Source organism: Bison bison, unplaced genomic scaffold (assembly GCF_000754665.1).
Source record: "Bison bison bison isolate TAMUID 2011002044 unplaced genomic scaffold, Bison_UMD1.0 scf7180017864456, whole genome shotgun sequence".
NCBI lineage: Eukaryota > Metazoa > Chordata > Mammalia > Artiodactyla > Bovidae > Bison > Bison bison.
Window position 1 is genome coordinate 29,293,764 of NW_011495018.1, and position 17,173 is coordinate 29,310,936.

The 17,173-nt window shown below is 37.0% G+C and overlaps 1 protein-coding gene across 4 annotated transcripts in view; it reads right to left on the reverse strand.

Annotated features, from left to right (window-relative positions):
• The window catches only part of FAM178A (family with sequence similarity 178, member A), a 41,621-nt gene extending 24,466 nt beyond the window's left edge, over nucleotides 1-17,155 (reverse strand). Inside the window, exons 1-9 of one of the 4 annotated variants that reach the window (XM_010859511.1) lie at nucleotides 16,820-17,155; nucleotides 14,205-14,248; nucleotides 12,980-13,704; nucleotides 11,813-11,870; nucleotides 6,246-7,228; nucleotides 5,195-5,265; nucleotides 2,454-2,576; nucleotides 1,329-1,496; nucleotides 304-406 (exon numbers count right to left, since the gene is read on the reverse strand). In XM_010859511.1, the coding sequence (XP_010857813.1) occupies nucleotides 304-406; nucleotides 1,329-1,496; nucleotides 2,454-2,576; nucleotides 5,195-5,265; nucleotides 6,246-7,228; nucleotides 11,813-11,870; nucleotides 12,980-13,704; nucleotides 14,205-14,248; nucleotides 16,820-16,959 (2,415 nt within the window). In that variant the 5' untranslated portion in view covers nucleotides 16,960-17,155. Of the gene's footprint in view, nucleotides 1-303; nucleotides 407-1,328; nucleotides 1,497-2,453; nucleotides 2,577-5,194; nucleotides 5,266-6,245; nucleotides 7,232-11,812; nucleotides 11,871-12,738; nucleotides 12,775-12,979; nucleotides 13,705-14,204; nucleotides 14,249-16,571 lie in introns of those variants that run through there. The other 3 variants (XM_010859510.1, XR_827020.1, XR_827019.1) reach the window with 3 other exon arrangements.
• Between the last annotated feature and the right edge of the window lie 18 nt (nucleotides 17,156-17,173).

Below are 17,173 nucleotides of genomic sequence, written 5' to 3' on the forward strand. Positions count from 1 at the left end.
CTCTAGGGCATATGGGCTTCAGCAGTTGTGGCACATGGGTTTAGCTGCTCTGCAGCATGTGCAATCTTCCCAGACCAGGGATCAGAACCCGTGTTCCCTGCATTGGCAGGTGGATTCTTATCGACTGTACCACCCGGGAAGTGCTGGTAACCTCTTTATGCCAGTTTTTAACCCACGAAAATCATGGGTTTGATATGCTAGATTTTTTTTCTTTAGCAATATGCAAATAAGATTACATTTTAAAAGTTTACTTTTGACTGAAAAGTATAGAGAGAGACAGTATCTCAAAAACATTTCTCTTACCCGAAATAACCACTTCAACACAGGTACAGGACACTGGACATAGTGATAAGCCGAGGTAAGGAAGCCTTGTGTTGTCAAAAAAATTTGATCTGTTTTTCCTGATCTGAAAAAACACAGTGAAATCAATATGACTGCTACATTCATGGCAAGAAACGTGTACCACATCTGACATAATCAGGGAAATGAACAAGCAAACCATTGCAGTCCGTGGAGGTGGACTCTGCCCTAATGTGGATAGGTTACTCATTAAAAAAATTCAATCAATGGCCTCAAGCTGAACCAACCTGGTGGCCTGGCTCCAGATTTATCTGGTGGATGAATCTACATTAGCTGGCAGTGTTAAAGAGCCTATCAAGTCTCAGAACACTGTCCACTTTTGCCAGCCTGGGTTTGTACTTCTAAAAAGCTCAGCACCAGAATTAGTGCTCTCTCTCTCTGGGTCTGAACTATCACACACCGAGAGAAATTAGACTAGTCTGGGTATTGTGGTAGAGACTGTTAGTTGCCTATTCTGCCATCTATTCATGTCTTTCCTCTTGGTAAATGAACTCTGGGGTTTTTAGCTGGGCACACTGGCTGCCTGAAATAAAAATCACTCCCAGGCTTCCTTGCAAAGCTAGGTGTGGCCATGCTGACTAAGTTCTACCCAACTATCCCTAAGTTGAAGTGTTATGTGGGGCTTCTGGGAATTTAAATGTAAAGGCTGGAGCTCCAGTAGCACCTGAAGCAACCAAGTGCTAAAGATGGTGAAGAAGAAAGACTATATTTCTTGAGTAAGCTCTTGTTATTTGACAGTCATTGTTATTAGATATTGATCTTAATCCTAACTAGTAGAGGCATGAGATATGCCAAACGACGATCTTACACTGCTTCCTATAATAATAAACACAAAGAGCAATAGTAATAAGAGGACTAAGAAACAGGACAAGTCATAATAGAAATTAACCTTTCAGAAGAATTGCATCAAGTCAGTAATCTTTTAATTCTTATACAGGAAAAAGTAAAATGTCTATTTTCCTACTTACTTAAGAATAAGCTTTTCTACAGCACTTTGTCCGATAAAACCAGAGTCTCTTAAATCCAAAGTATACTGACTGAAAATTTTTCCAGAATTAAGGAAATTAAATATTTCTTCGCCTGGGTGATGATCAGGAATAGCATCAATTGTAATTGAAAATTTCTTTAGAAATTCTCTGGGAAAAAAGAAAAAAAAGAAGTTATTGAATACTGAACAGTTATACTGCATATAGTTTTGTATTTAAAGACTGAGTGCAAAAAACCCTTATCTTAGGACCACTATTAACCCTAGATTAGAAGGCGAACATGAGAACACATGTTCTGCTCCTCCCACTTTTTGCTAGTAGTTAATACTGCAAAGCCACTAAACGTGTCTGTGCAAAAAGAAAAACTAGGAAAGACAAAGAAATGTAACTTGGCCTTAACATTTGCCTTTCAAGTCCACCCCAGATGGATTAAGAACCCACCATATATTATTCATAAAGTAAACCACCACCAATGTTCCATTTATTTTATGAAAAACAGAATTTTTAAATGTATTTTTAATAGAGTGTATTTATGAAAAACAGAGTGCTCTTTTTTTCCTCCGAATGATTTGTTTATTTATCTAGTTTTATTGAGGTATAATAGACATACAGCATGGTATAAGTTTAAAATATACAGCATAAAGATGTGACTTACATATATCTGGAAATGATGATCACAAGTTTAGTGAACATCCACCATCTTATACTGGTATAAAATTAAAGAAATAGGAAAAAAAATTTTTTCTTGTGATAAGAACTCTTAGGATTTACTCTTCTTTCAACTTTCACTACAACATACAACAGTGTTAACTTTATTTCTCACGTTGTACATTACAACCCTAGTACTTATTTATCTTATAATTGGAAGTTTGTACCTTGTGATCACCTTCATCCAATCCATCCTTCCTCTGAACCCTCTGCCTCTGGTAACCACAAATCTGATCTTTTTCTGTGGTTTGTTTTGAAGTAAAACTGACCTACAACACTGTTAGTTCCTGTTAACACAACATAGTGACTTTGTACTTCTATACATTTCAAAATGATCACCATGACAAGTCTAGTTATGATGTACCACCATTTACAGCTATTTACTAATTCCCCACATACTTGTGCTCTTCTAAGAGGCCATCTTCATCATCAGTACTGTCGTGATCACCAATTCTGATTGGGGATTTAATCCCTCGGCCCTGCCTGATGTCTTCCTGTAGTTGCTTTTGCAGTTCATCTAGCCTGAGAATCAAAAGAATGTTATAATAAATGGCTTAACCTAAAAATAAAAAATCTTTAGTTTATGTCTAAAAGCAGTACCTACAAAAACTCATTAAAAGACTTGACTATTTCTTTATGGCTAGGACTTCAAGAGGGCTTCCTGGATGGCTCAGCGGGTAAAGAATCCGCTTGCCAATGCAGGAGACACAACAGACGAGAGTTCAATCCTGGGTCAGGAAGATTCCCTGTAGAAGGAAATGGCAACCTGGGTAGTCCAGTATTCTCGCCTGGGAAATTCCATGGACAAGGAGCCTGATGGGCTACAGTGCATGGGGTCAAAAAGAGTTGGACACAACTAAGCACACGTCGCTGAGGGTCGGACACGACTGGGTGACTTCACTTTCAATTTTCACTTTCATGCATTGAAGGAGGAAATGGCACACCCACACAGAATTTCAAGAATGATGTCCAAACCCATTTAGAGAAAGGGGAAGAAAAAAAATCACAAAGAATGAAAACTACTGACTTGATTACCCCTTCTAATCTTTAATGCTCCTCTGACTTCCAGTTAACTAGGCTTTCAGGAAGCTGTAGTCTTTACCATTGTCACTGTCATGATCACAACACTCAACACTTACTAAGCAGCTACTATGACACTGTCCTAAGGACTTTATTAACTCTTAACCCTCACAACAACCCCAGGAGATAGTTTATTATTATCCATTTTATACAACAAGGAAACAGATATAGAAAAGCTAACTTGCTCAAGCTCACAATATAAAGGAGCTGGGATCCAACTAGAGAGTCTAGTTCTGGAGTCCTTGCACAGATGCTTGCCAAGATTAAGTTATTTTAACCAAGGTCCTTATTCCTAGCTCCAGCCCCACAGTACATGAGTAAACACACTGCTTTATCACTACAGGAGTCATTAGATCAAACCAGAATCTCTCCCCTTGGTCTGTGAATGTTCAGTTTTAAATAAGAAACTTCAGATTTGACCTCAGAAATCATGAAACTTCAAAAGAATTTTACAGTAGACAGGAATTCCCCGGCGGTCCAGTGACTACAAATCCATGCTTCCACTGTAGGAGGCACCAATTCGACCTCTGGTTGGGGAACTAAGATCCTACATGCTGTGCAATGTGCACCACTCCCTCATCGAAAGACTTTTACAGTAGAGACAAATTTATTTCTCTGTTAAATTCAGAAAGGGGAATATTTCTTACTTACTAATTGTCTGTAATTCCTATACTTAGCTACTTGGAGACACATGTATACCAACTTCAGGCCAGTTGAGGTTTTAGTGAAGTTCTCTGAGTTAGTTTTAAGGACAGTCTTTGAATTAATAAGGAATATTATTTTTTCCCTCTAATAAGCAAAAGCAGTTTGCAACTAGTTACATAAATTTCACTAGGACTATTATAATTTTCAAACTTTTTGATTTCTGTGTATGTGTGGGTGGTGATGGGGTATCAGTCATAATTCTAAACTTCTTCCTCAAAAGAGTAACTTGATGTGAAAACGCCCTGTCTAGTTATACTGGTTTCAAAACTTGGACTAGGTGGGCATACAAACATTTAACAAATATGAAGGTGCTGCTTCATACTTGTTTGGATGGCTATCATTAAAAAAATCAGAAAAACCAAGTGTTAGTGAGTACGTGGGGAAAACGGAAACCTATGTGCACTTGCAGGAATACACAATGGTATAGCCACTATGGATGACAGTATACCAATTCCTCAAAAAATTATTCATAGAATTACCAGTGATCCAGAAATTCCACTTCTAGATACATATGCAAAAGAACTTAAAGTGGGGACTTGACGAGAGAATTTGTACACCCATGCTGATAGCAGAAAAATTTACAGTAGTCAAAAAAAAAGCATCCCAAGTGTGTCAATCAACAGATAAGTGGATAAACAAAATGAAGTATATACATACAATGGAGTATTATTCAGCTTTAAAAAGGAAGGAAATTCTGACACATGCTACAACATGGATAAACCTTGAAGACCTTACACCAAATACAACAAGCCAGTCATTAAAGGACAAATACTGTATGATCCCATTTACATGAGGTACCTAGAACAGTCAATTTCATAGTAAAAGAAAGAGATATGGCTGCCAGGAGCTAGAGGCAAGGAGAGAATAGAGAGTTACTGTTTAATGGGTATACAATTTCAGTTAGGGAAAATGAAAAAAAGAAAAGTTCTGGAGATGCATGGTGGTGACGGTTGTACAACAATGCAAATGAGTGCTAGGTAATGCCTGTGAAGTATTTAAAAATAATTGAAATGGTCAGTTTTATGTGATATATTTTTGGTCACACACACACACAAAAAACAAAAAATCTTTTCTACCCATGCTTTGGATCAAGAATTTTAGCTACCAGATACTAGCTGCGGTAAGCAGAAAGGAATTCATACTACTAATTGATACAGTATACAATAAAAACCAGTATCTTCCAATTTAGCCTGTAAACAAGAACACCTTATTTTTAACACAAATGACAGTGAAACTATAATAGCACTAGCACAAAATACCTGCTAATTTCTCTATTTTTTTTTTTAAGGTAAATTAAAAGCCAGTCATACGAACAGTACGTTAAATTTAGCAAGACAGTCATGATGCTAACCTACCTGTGTGTGTCTTCCATCTCCTTCACTAGACGCTCTAAAGTATTTGTATAAGTCCCACTATGAGCATGTTCCTAAAATAAAAAGAAAATTTAGGAATACTTCATAACATATCTTAGCAGAAAAATTGGGATGTTTTAAGTTACTCAGAAACTAAAAAACAATTTCTTTTTCAATAACCTGGGCCAGGAGGATATATATTTTTTTAAAATAATTTTCACCATCATGCTTTAAATTGAGAATTTTGTAGTGCAGTCAATTTGATTTTACCATCTATTAGGAAAGGGCACTACTTATAAAAACCCTGCTAGTCTTAGGAACTGACTGCCAACACCCAAGGGCTCCATGGCTACCCTGTCTTTATTTTTAAATTCTATTTTACTGGAATTAAACTACTAATTTTTAGGTGTTACTATGAAACAGTAACACCTTCCCCACCAAATTTTACACACATATGAAAATTTAATTCCGCTTATTCCCAAGATAGCATGAAGCACTTCATAAATAAAATTGCACACCACAATTAACAACATTTCTACACTCTACCTTCATTTACAGCAGTGGTCTCCAAAGCAGGGGGTGTGCAAGGTGATCCATTGGGGTGCAGGAAGAAAATAATAGAACTTCTATTTATATGGAACTTCTATAGAAACTCCAGTAGAACTTACTCTATATTAACTTCTATATAACTTCTATAGAAAAATACTTTTTCTTCTTCCTTTCATATTGTTTTTTTAATATCTTTAGAAAGTACACAGTAGTATAGTAGTACATGTATATAATCTATAAGTATACATATATATTGGGCTACACGCTCTAAATTTGTTTTACTAATAAAAGTGTGTCTGATCAAAGAAGTTTGGAGACCACTGATTTACAGTTATAAAGCTAAAAATGTGGGAAACCCATTCACCAAAAAAGAACTATACTGCTTTCAGTCTGAGTTGTACCAAACACTGAATCTTAAAGTAAGTTCTAATAGATCTATCGCTCTTTCACTAGTCAATCCATTTTTCTCTCTTCAAGTAAAGATAGATGTCGTAGAACTACTTACTGTATAGTCTGATGACTGAGATCTAAGCCCTTTAGAAAGAGCCGGAGGCTTTCCTGTAGCTGTAGGAGTCTGATTGAAGTTCAAAGCCATTATTTCTTCCAGTGATTTTAATGTTTCCTCTTCCTCATCACTCTCTAGGTTATAACCTAAACTTTCTTCATCACTATCAAAATCACCCCTTAGTTTCCTTTTCAGTGCACTGCTACCTGCATTAGAATTTCCTGAACTCTCTTTATCTGAAGGGGCTTTATCTGAAGGTGCTGATGGGCTTGGAATACATGGCACAACTTCCAAAGCAGCTGGGGGGGACTTTGTAGGAGTGCCATATTCTGAACGTAAAGATCCCTCAGAAATTTTCCCTGAAGATATGTTAGAATCAGCCTTATTAGTCTTTGCTTTGTGTTCCTTGTGTTTGGAGGACTCTGTAGAATGCCCAGAACACTCTTTAGGTGAAGAACGCTCTTTATCTTTTTTAGGAACTGGAAGAGTGCAATTTTTAGCATTTAATGGAACCCGAGAGGAACCAGCACTTGGAACATGGGAAAGCAAAGGTAGAAGTTTTGTCTCCTGCGATGCCACAGAGCTAGCAGTTTTATTTTTCTGAAGGTTGCTAGCTTTTTTAACTGCAGACTTTTCCTGAGGTAAAGATAAGTGGGGTTTCGGTATCTTAGTCTCTTTGGTACTTGCCACACGGTTTTGGTCACTACCACGGATCTGGTGCCCAGAATTTGTAGGTGTCAAGCCTGCAGAGGAGCAATCAGCTTCTTCACTTGGGTCCTTGGATATATCTTCCAAGCGCAATACATCACCAGGTGTCTTCAGTGCAATATGTTTTATAAATTTTTCTTTCTGATGTGGTCCATCGGGACGCTTCTCAAGGAAGGACTCTTTTGCTTTTGGCATTATAGATTCTCTTGTGCTTTTCAGATCTGAGTCCACAGAGTTCCTTTTTCTTTTGTCAGGGAATTTATTCTGCTTAGAGCCTGCTAAAATTTAATTTTTGCCAGATTAGTGAAAATATACTTTTCTATCTTATTAAAGTTTATTCAAAGAGTGTCTAGAACACCCTGACAAAGTATTTAAATTCTAAAAGCTTAGGCTGAGATTATCACATATGGAATGAGGAAAAAGTTAATAATATTTCTTTGACATACTCATGTCAAAGAAATTTAGTCCAAAGCGAATGACAAATGCTCATTTTCACTCAAAAGCTATTAAAAGTTTATTATCTAAATAGAATTAAAAAATAAATAAATAAATAGAATTAAAGGTGTTACTTGCCAAAACACTAAAAAGCTGTGTATCTGTATCAAGGAAAGGTAACTTCTCAATTAAAAAAACTTCCTGTAAGTATTTTCCCCTACTATTAAATTGTTTATTCTTCCCCATTTATCCCTCTAAGCCTCAGCTGTGTAGCTCCCAAAATAATATGCTGGAGTGTTAACTCCCAGAACCTCAGACTATGACCTAAATTAGAAACAGGGTTTTTATAGGGGCAATCAAATTAAAATGAGGTCATTAGGGTGAGTCCTAATCCGATATAACAGGTGTCCTTATAAAAAGGGGCAATTTGGACATGGAGAAAGACATGCAGAGGGAAGATAATATGAAGACACATACAAAGAAGATGCCATGTGACCGGAGTGATGCACCTGCAAATCAAGGAATGCCAAGAACTGTAGATAAACACAAGAAGCTGGAAGAAGGAAGGAAGGATTCTTCTCCTAGAGTTATTGAGAGCATGGCCCTGCTGATAACCTTAGTTGGGGAATTCTAGCTTCCAGAATCATGAGACAATAAATTTTTGTTGTTTTAAGCCATCTAGTTTTAGATACTTTGTATGGTAGCTCTAGAAAACTAATACAACTTGACTCCATGTTAGGAACTCCATCCAGAAGCACTTTAATTTTAAACACCACATATACATGAATTAATCAGTTTTTTTTTTTAAATTTCCGTGTTTAAAAATGTGATGTTTCATTAATTCACTCTGAAAAATTCACTATTTATATAATTAGTACTCTCAAAATCAAATTTCCTTAAACCAAGTTTCTACACATGGACAGATATCCCCACATCTCAAGTTGGATTTAAAAAACAAAAAAACTCAAGAGTTAAGCAATTATTTGGATAAGCTTATCAATACACAGTCTGGAAAATCAATATGTAAGAATTAAAAATTAATTAATAATCAAATGTTCCAGGACTTCCTTGGCGGTCCAAGTGGTTAATAATCTGCCTGCCAATGCAGGGGACGTGCGTTTGATCCCTGTTCTGGGAAGATTCCACGTGCTGTGGAGTAACTAAGTCTGTGTGCTACAACTACTGAGCCCAGCTGCCACACCTACTGCCCCTGTGCCATAAAGCCTGTGTTCCACAAAAGAAACCACTGCAATGAGAAGCCCAAGCACTACAATTGAAGAGTACCCCTCACTCGCTGCCAACTAGAGAAAAGCCTGTGCATAGCAATGAAGACCCAGTGCAGCCATAAATATACAATTTATATAAAACAAACAAACAAACCAACCCAGGGGAACTTCCCTGGTAGTCCAGTGGCTAAGACTGTGCTCCCAATGCAGGTGGCCTGGGTTCAATCCCTGGTCAAGGAACTAGATCCCACATCCTACAACTCAGACCCAGTACAGCTAAGAAATTAAAACAAAAATAAACTCAATCCCCAAGAGCTCTTGTCTGCATTCTTCTACAGATATTTTCTATTAGCTGATAAATCATTCTATGCTCTCAGTTTTCTGGGGTTAAATGTCTTAAAATGACAGGGATCCTTTATAGGGCAGGATGACAAATCAAATAACCAAGAAAAGAGAAGACTTGGAGAAGACAAGTCTTCATGATTCTTTGTGTGTCTCCTGTACAATCTGTAGGTTGATGCTTTACAACATTTCAAATACCTATTAATATAGAAAATATTCAGATAAGACAAGGACTGAGTTTGTAAAAAGAAAAAAAGGAAAAATCCAAATGCTCAATAGAAGATTGGCTATTACTAAATAATATAATAGAATAAATTAGGGAGGGATTAAGTTGATTCTCAGAATTCAACCACAGGACAGGACTCTGGAAGATCAATAAGCTAAATGTCTATCCTACTAATATTGCTGAAGTCCCTGAACTTGTATGTGATTAATGAATGTGTGATTATGTGTATCATCACAACTGTTAAGTGTAGTAACAATAATATAAATATAGCATAACATCTGGATTAATATCTATTCACATTTTAGGGAATATGTGAAGAACCAACTCATTGGAAAAGACCCTGATGCTGGGAAAGACTGAGAGCAGGAGGAGAAGGGGGCTATAGAGGATGGGATTATGTGTATCATCACAACTGTTGAGTATAACAATAATATAAATATAGCATAACATCTGGATTAATTAATATCTATTCACATTTTAGGGAATACCCACATGTGATGTGAAGAACCAACTCATTGGAAAAGACCCTGATGCTGGGAAAGACTGAGAGCAGGAGGAGAAGGGGGCTATAGAGGATGGGATTATGTGTATCATCACAACTGTTGAGTATAACAATAATATAAATATAGCATAACATCTGGATTAATTAATATCTATTCACATTTTAGGGAATACCCACATGTGATGTGAAGAACCAACTCATTGGAAAAGACCCTGATGCTGGGAAAGACTGAGAGCAGGAGGAGAAGGGGGCTATAGAGGATGGGATTATGTGTATCATCACAACTGTTGAGTATAACAATAATATAAATATAGCATAACATCTGGATTAATTAATATCTATTCACATTTTAGGGAATACCCACATGTGATGTGAAGAACCAACTCATTGGAAAAGACCCTGATGCTGGGAAAGACTGAGAGCAGGAGGAGAAGGGGGCTACACAGGATGGGATGGTTGCATGGCATCATTAACTCAACGGACAGGAGTTTAAGCAAACTCTGGGAGATAGTGAAGAACAAGGAAGCCTGGTGTGCTGCAGTCCATGGAGTTGGAAAGAACTGGACATGACTTAGTGGCTGAACAACCACAAATTCACTATCAGATAAACATGCTTCACGTTGTCTAGAAAAAAAAAAATCTCCTTATGCTCTTTATAGTCTGCTGCTGCTGCTAAGTCACTTCAGTCGTGTGCGACTCTGTGCGAGCCCATAGACGGCAGCCCAGCAGGCCTGGGATTCTCCAGGCAAGAACACTGGAGTGGGTCTATTGATATTCAATTGAAGTATAAATGTATATTAAGATTATTATACCATAATTATTAATGGGGATTATGGAAATAAAAATATAAGTGAAACCAATCATCTTAAACCTGCCTCTGAAAATAGAAAGAACCTTTTTCAAGTGGTATTCAAGAAGTGCAGTATATGGGATTATATAAAAGGAAACCACTTCAGTCACCACTAGTGAAATCTGCAAACCCATGAACTGAAGAGAACTGCTATCTTAGTCATTATCAGAGAAAAAAATGCTGAACAGCTTGTTGGCAACACCATTACCAGTGGCCCCTTATACTAGCAGAGCTAGTGTAAAGATATCTTGTTTTTCCCTTCAACAAATATGTTACACAGTGAGTACATGAGCAATCTCATGGCTGAGAACTTATTGTTCTTTTACTGTAATGTCAAAATCCACTAAAATGTGATCACTAAAACCAAAAATGTAAAAATTAAAACAAACAAACAACACAGATCACTTGGTCAAAATGCAATACACCTCTAGAACGTACAGAAAACAGAGTTTTACATGAAACCAGAAGAAGGAGTCAAAACTGTCTCTTTGTACCTGTTTTTTCATCTCTAAAAGCAAGGACATGAATCAAATGATAATTCACAAAGCACACAGTAAGTGCTCAGTAAATGTTGGCTATTATCAGTACGTCCAATGTATCTTACTGATTGTGGAAATCTGTAAAGCCCACTTTTCAAAGTCTGCAGTCACAGCAGGAAAAACGAGATATACCAGATTATTATTAACAGCGGGCATTTTTGGTGGCCTTTTTCTATGTTATATAAACTTTTGTGGTTGTTGAATTTCACAGGGTTTTATCTTCTAGTTAAAAAGAATACTTTAAGAATTACTGAATTAACAGTAGCTGTTTGTTATGTATTTTATCAACAGATACTGAAAGTATAAACCAATATCATATAGGTATCCTTGAATTTGATAATAAAAGGGATCTTTATATTTGAAATATTAAGAAACATTGTCTTGAACCATAAGTTTCACACTTAAACAAAGCATCTGCAATATCAAGACCTCAGTCCATAATTCAAGAACATAAGATTATGGTTCTTAATGTAGCCAAAGATTCAGAAGTGGAACACTGAATTCCAATATGAGAAACACATTATAAGGAACTGTTGAAGAAGGTAGAGAAAAGTCAAGACAACTACTGTTTACACATACTGAATTCAAGAACTGTTCCTTCTGAATATAACTTCCCCAAACTTTAACCTGAGACACCCAATTTACCTCTAGCAAGGCAACTGTACATTTAAACAAAGTAAAAACCAGTGCCATTAATAGGCAAATTTATTTAGAATTCTTAAATTTATTTTGATTCTACCTGAAGTAGGTCCCCATGAATCAGAAGAAGATCTTTTTCTTGATAGATGTCCGTTTTCCTATTAGCAAAATGAGAAAAAATTAATTAGGAGTTGAGAGCAGTCAGGAATGTGAACTTTCCTTCATTATATTTAAACAAAGACTTCTAGACTGACTAAAGCAAGCATCAAATTTGGAGGTAAATCCAAACTTCTACAGCAAAGTATTTTAAACTCAAGTCTTTCCTGAAAACTGAAGTACCTCTGTATTATATGTAAAAATGTCAATTTTCACAATGTAAATTTAGAAATTTTTATTAATAGCTCAAAATTAATACTAGAGCACTGTACTATTTATTTTAATAAAGACATAGCCTAATATTTGCCCATCAAATGGGTACAACTCCCTCTTCAATACTTCTATTTAGGTACTAATGCACCACCAAACATTGAAATCTTATGAAAATGAACCAAACATTACTACATCTATTGATCATTAGCAAACCTCACTGGTAAAGGCACCAAAGTCCTTGTAAGTAAACCCGTGAGTTTACAAATACATTTCCAGCTATTCACTCTTAGTTTGGTTTATTTTTGTCCATCTGGTTTTAAAACCACAGCATCTTATATTAACATAGCACTTTGTTATCTCATCTTCCTTTAGTTGTTCAATATGTACAGAAGCTCTTTCAAACAGGTATACTTAACAACTTGACTTTCCAGTGGAGAGGGACAGTTTTTACGGTAATCTAAGTTTGGTCTATTCTCAAAAGAGACATCTGATGAGCTTAAGACATATTTGAATAGTTTTCTAAGACGTCATCATTTTGTAGGTTTTCCAGGGCCCGTACTTAATTATTTAAGACATACATAACATAAACCAGTGATTCTCAAACTTCAGGGCAGCCTAATTTAAAAATGACTGTACTTACCTTAGAAAAAAAAATGCTTATTTTCCTGATTAAGGAACATCTTTGTTCCTGGTCTGAAAAAATTAAGGGCAGAAAACATTGCTTTACATCAGCCATCAGAAATGTTTTGATGGACAGTTAGAGGAAACTTAATGAAACTAGCTTCTGTATCAGTATTTCCCTAACAAAAGGCACTGTATTGTTATCAAACATTTTTATATTTAGTATTCTAAATATGATAAAACAGTAGCAAGCTAATTTAGCATTTATTGCACATACCAGGTTTGAAAGATTACTGTTTCCAGCTGTGACATCATTCTGTTTACTCAGTTCCTGCCTTGGTTTGCATTTCCTTTCTATACTAGAAGATTTTAAAGAAAGATTGCTTGCTTCTGAGAAAGAATTTTCTGAGTTGATTCTCTGCTCCATTTGCTCCCTTCTCAATCTCTTTAGTTCTCTTTCTCTGCAGTAAGAAGCTAGAGATAACTGGAACTTAGCTCCCAGTGGGCTTTCTCCTGGGTGGTGCCTGGATAGGCTGCTCCTGCTGCTAAGGCTTCGGGAGCTGTTCTTGAAGATGTCAGCTTCTGTCACCGTGGCCTGCTTCTTAGAATCTGCACTGATCCTGCCTCGATTGCCATCATTCTTCTCCCTGCTATTTTCATGAATGAAATGTGACTTCCTTCCCTCTGGAGACTGATGTTTTTTCTTGGTCTCTTTTGACAAGAGATATGAAGGAGGAACGTATTTTGTAACTGCCTTTGAATATTTGGTGTCCAGTGACACACAAGGCTGACGTGACTCATGTACACCACGGTCTCTATGGTGCTCTTTAACACCTTTTATGAATGCCTCTAAGACAGGGCTCTTTTCTGATGGCACTCTTTTGGGTTTAGAACTTTTTGGTGAGGATAGTTTCCTTTCAAACTGCTCTGTCCCACTGATGGACAATCCACTTTCTCCATATTTGATGTTCGATTTTTGTGGAGAATCCAACATACGTCTATCTGAATAGCCAATTAAAACAAATGCACATTGTATGTTATTAAAAATAGCACAAACTATTACACTTGTATAAATATTATAATTAACACTTAAAATATTAAGCTATCACAAATGTTTTCAAATTTATATTTAAATAATGATACACATTTTATGGGGGGTAGAATCAAGACATGATTTTAAAGCCTTACTTTCATAAAACTCTCTTCCGCATCATGTAAGTTCTCCATGGCTCTATTTATGAAGTTACTTTAATCCAGAATCAAAATAGTATACTTAATGAACATTATTGACTTGAATATTTTAAATGTAAGAAACCATAACAGCAAAGTTTCTTCATGATTTTAGAACTTGTTTATCTTTGTAAACAACACTGTATCTTCTTTATATTTTCAATTTTGAACACCATATTTCATCAAATTAGTAAGTTAAGAGTAGATTTAAAAATCAACTCCATCTCCCTCCCCAAAAGATCCCACAAAAAATGCATGAATAGTATACATACCTTGTTTTGAAGCTGGTTTGAAGAAATCTATAATTGACTGTTTCCTGAAAATAAAAGCATAACTAATATGGGATCACATTGGCAAATATTAAAACTTCAATAATTCAGATTAAGTTGAGAATACTAGTAGATTTACAGACTAGAGGCTGAATTTCACTATCTGGCTTAATCATGTTCTGACAATATTGCTTTACTAAGCTGATTATAAAAAAATTTTTTTTTTAATATAGTTCACCAGTTCCTGTAGGAGTAAATTTATAAAAGCAAAACTGAAGTTTATATACTTCATAGTACAAAAATGATAAGACTGGAGTGTGGATCTAAGGAATCGGTAGACAGCTTTTTAGGACTGAAAGGCTTGCTGCTATGTGGGAGAATAAAAGAACCTGAAGGGATCTGATCCTATTCCTTGAAATCTCCAGTGACAGGTACAAAATTTGTTCTAGAGATGTTTGCTGAATGAATAATGGAGATTATAAAAACCCATTAAAACTTGAGCAGACTCTTAAGAAGAGTAGATGGTAGAATGGCAAACATGGTTGATTTTGTTGGTTTGGAGAGGCAGCTAAAGAGTGTGCTGAGCAGAAGGCAGAAAAAGATCTAAGCTTATACTACATTCTTTATACACTACAGTGGGATGTTAATCTAATAGCAAAAATTGGAATGAGGAGTGTTTCAAAGTCTTAATTTACCAAGAATTCTTAAGATATTTACAAAATCAATGTGTTGCCCAGGAAAAAGAACAAAACAGAGAAAAAGACGTTAAGGAGTAAAGAATAACAAAAATCAAACTTTTTAATTTTTAAGGATTTCTGCACTCTACAATGAACACAGTGAAGTAAGACCATATTACTAGAATTTGTATTCTGATTTATGTATTTAGTTTCCAACTGCACAGAGCGGTGTTACTACTAAGTAGAACAAAAAAGTCACCTTTCTGGCAAATTTTACTAAAATTTCTTCGTTTTAGCTGAAAGAAAATAAGTGGTAGACAAGTTCCCCTAAACATTTATCCACTATGAGATTGGACTGCTCAGAGAAAACTTGAACAATGGAAGTCCCTGAAGCTTATGCTGCTTTTACATCTTGCACTCTTTACTGGCCACATCAGAATAGCGATGCCCATCTTTAAGGGGGTACTGAGAGTCTACAATGTTTGTTTGAGATATTAATAGAAAAGCTAAGCAGCCCTGAAATGAATGAGTGACACGCTAAGGGAGAATCTATGCATTTTTTCCCTCACGAAATAAATTACATCAGAGTAAAGAAATACTACAGGTTTTGCAAAGGGGAGAAGGATAATATCTTGCTATTGGTTGAGTAAAGGGAGGTGAGAATGGACTAAAAAGCAGCTAATTAACTCAAAGCAAGGTAATACTGAATGTTTTTAAATTACTAAAAGTAACACTGTATCTCTTGCCTAAAGTATTACATCTTTTTGTTCATTACCCCTGGGAGAAAAATGGCTTTGGGTATAACACACAAGAAACCTGTAAAATAACCATGAATGTAACTTTCAAGAAGTAACAATCCCCTAAATTCAAATGCACAGAAAGGTCCATTATTTACTTATAACTAGTTAAACAAAATCATGTGTAACAGCACACAAACCCTCATCTGAAACTTTTGGGAACCAATGTGTTTTAGAATTCTGAATTTATTGTATTTTAGAAAGGCGGTAACTTGGATGCATTATGGAAAGCCCCCAGTGGGGTCTGAGACTGCACTCTGTAAGGAAATACCTAAATGTTTTTCCAGCAGAACTTAGACTCACACTTAAAGAGATGACCAACTATAGCCTTCCTCTAGTTCTGGTCAGGTCTGGCTGCCAAGTTAGATGTGGTGCCAAACTTACTAGAAACTTTAGGTTTTAGTAACTTTCTGGCTTTCAGAATTAAGATAAGGGATTGTGGACCTGTACCACAAGATCAGAAGATAAATTTACTGTTAAACTAATATTACAAGTTTTCAAACTTAAAATAAAAAAGACAGTACCCAAGTTCGAAGAGAATTTAAACATGTTTTATTGTCAGAGAATGTCATTTGATGAAATTCTCCATCTTTTTACATAGCTCCAACAAAATCTTTACAAGAAAACCTGGCCTCTTGGAGAGAAAACACAACACACTCCTAATCTGCATGTTCTTTAAATTTAGATTTATCGCGTGTACTAGACTTTAAAGCAATTCATCAAAGTTGTTTCCGTCATCACATCTTACATAATTTCACCCACAATATAGAAAATGCTTATACCATTCAACCACTAGGATGAGGAGAACCGACAATGCAGAGAAAACCACTTAAGTATGCATTTAGCAGTTAGGGCCCAGAGTCCAGCTAAAATAAAGGACAAAAATTACATTCTACCTAAGGCGGTTGGTTCGAAGCCATCCAGGTTGTGGTCACTAGACCGAGAACACCGTCCCAACTACAGAAAACGAGACTCGAGCTCCCAGCAGTCCCCGCGTGGAGGCGGGGCAGGGGTTTGCCAGGCCCCGGACGCGGAGGCCTGAGCTCGCGGAGGATGGCGGGAACTGGAAGAGCAACCGTCCGCAGACCTCCCTCATACCCTTGCCCCCGCGACCCGGCCCCTTCTCAAGCCCTCTGCACGGTACCTGTCCCCAGGCCTCTCTGTTTTCTTTCCCGCTGCAGCAGGGACGGTACTACCGGGTCTCAGATGGCAGCGCGGGGGCGACGACCCCGGGGCTGGGGATGAGGGGAAACCTGGCCTAGCGGGCATGCAGCGCCTTGTCATGTCGGCGCCGCTGGCGACGGCGGCATGAGCCGTGGCTGGAGAAGTTGGGTGCGTGGTTGCCGTCTTGCTGCTGGGACTCGGGGATGCTGTCGGAGCAGAGGTGGGCGGCACCCCCTTCCCTCTTCATGGCGGTTCTCTCTCTTCGGAAGTGACTCCGGTGTGAGCGGGAAGGAACCTGAGGACCCACAGGGGGCGGGTCTTACTTGAAGCGACG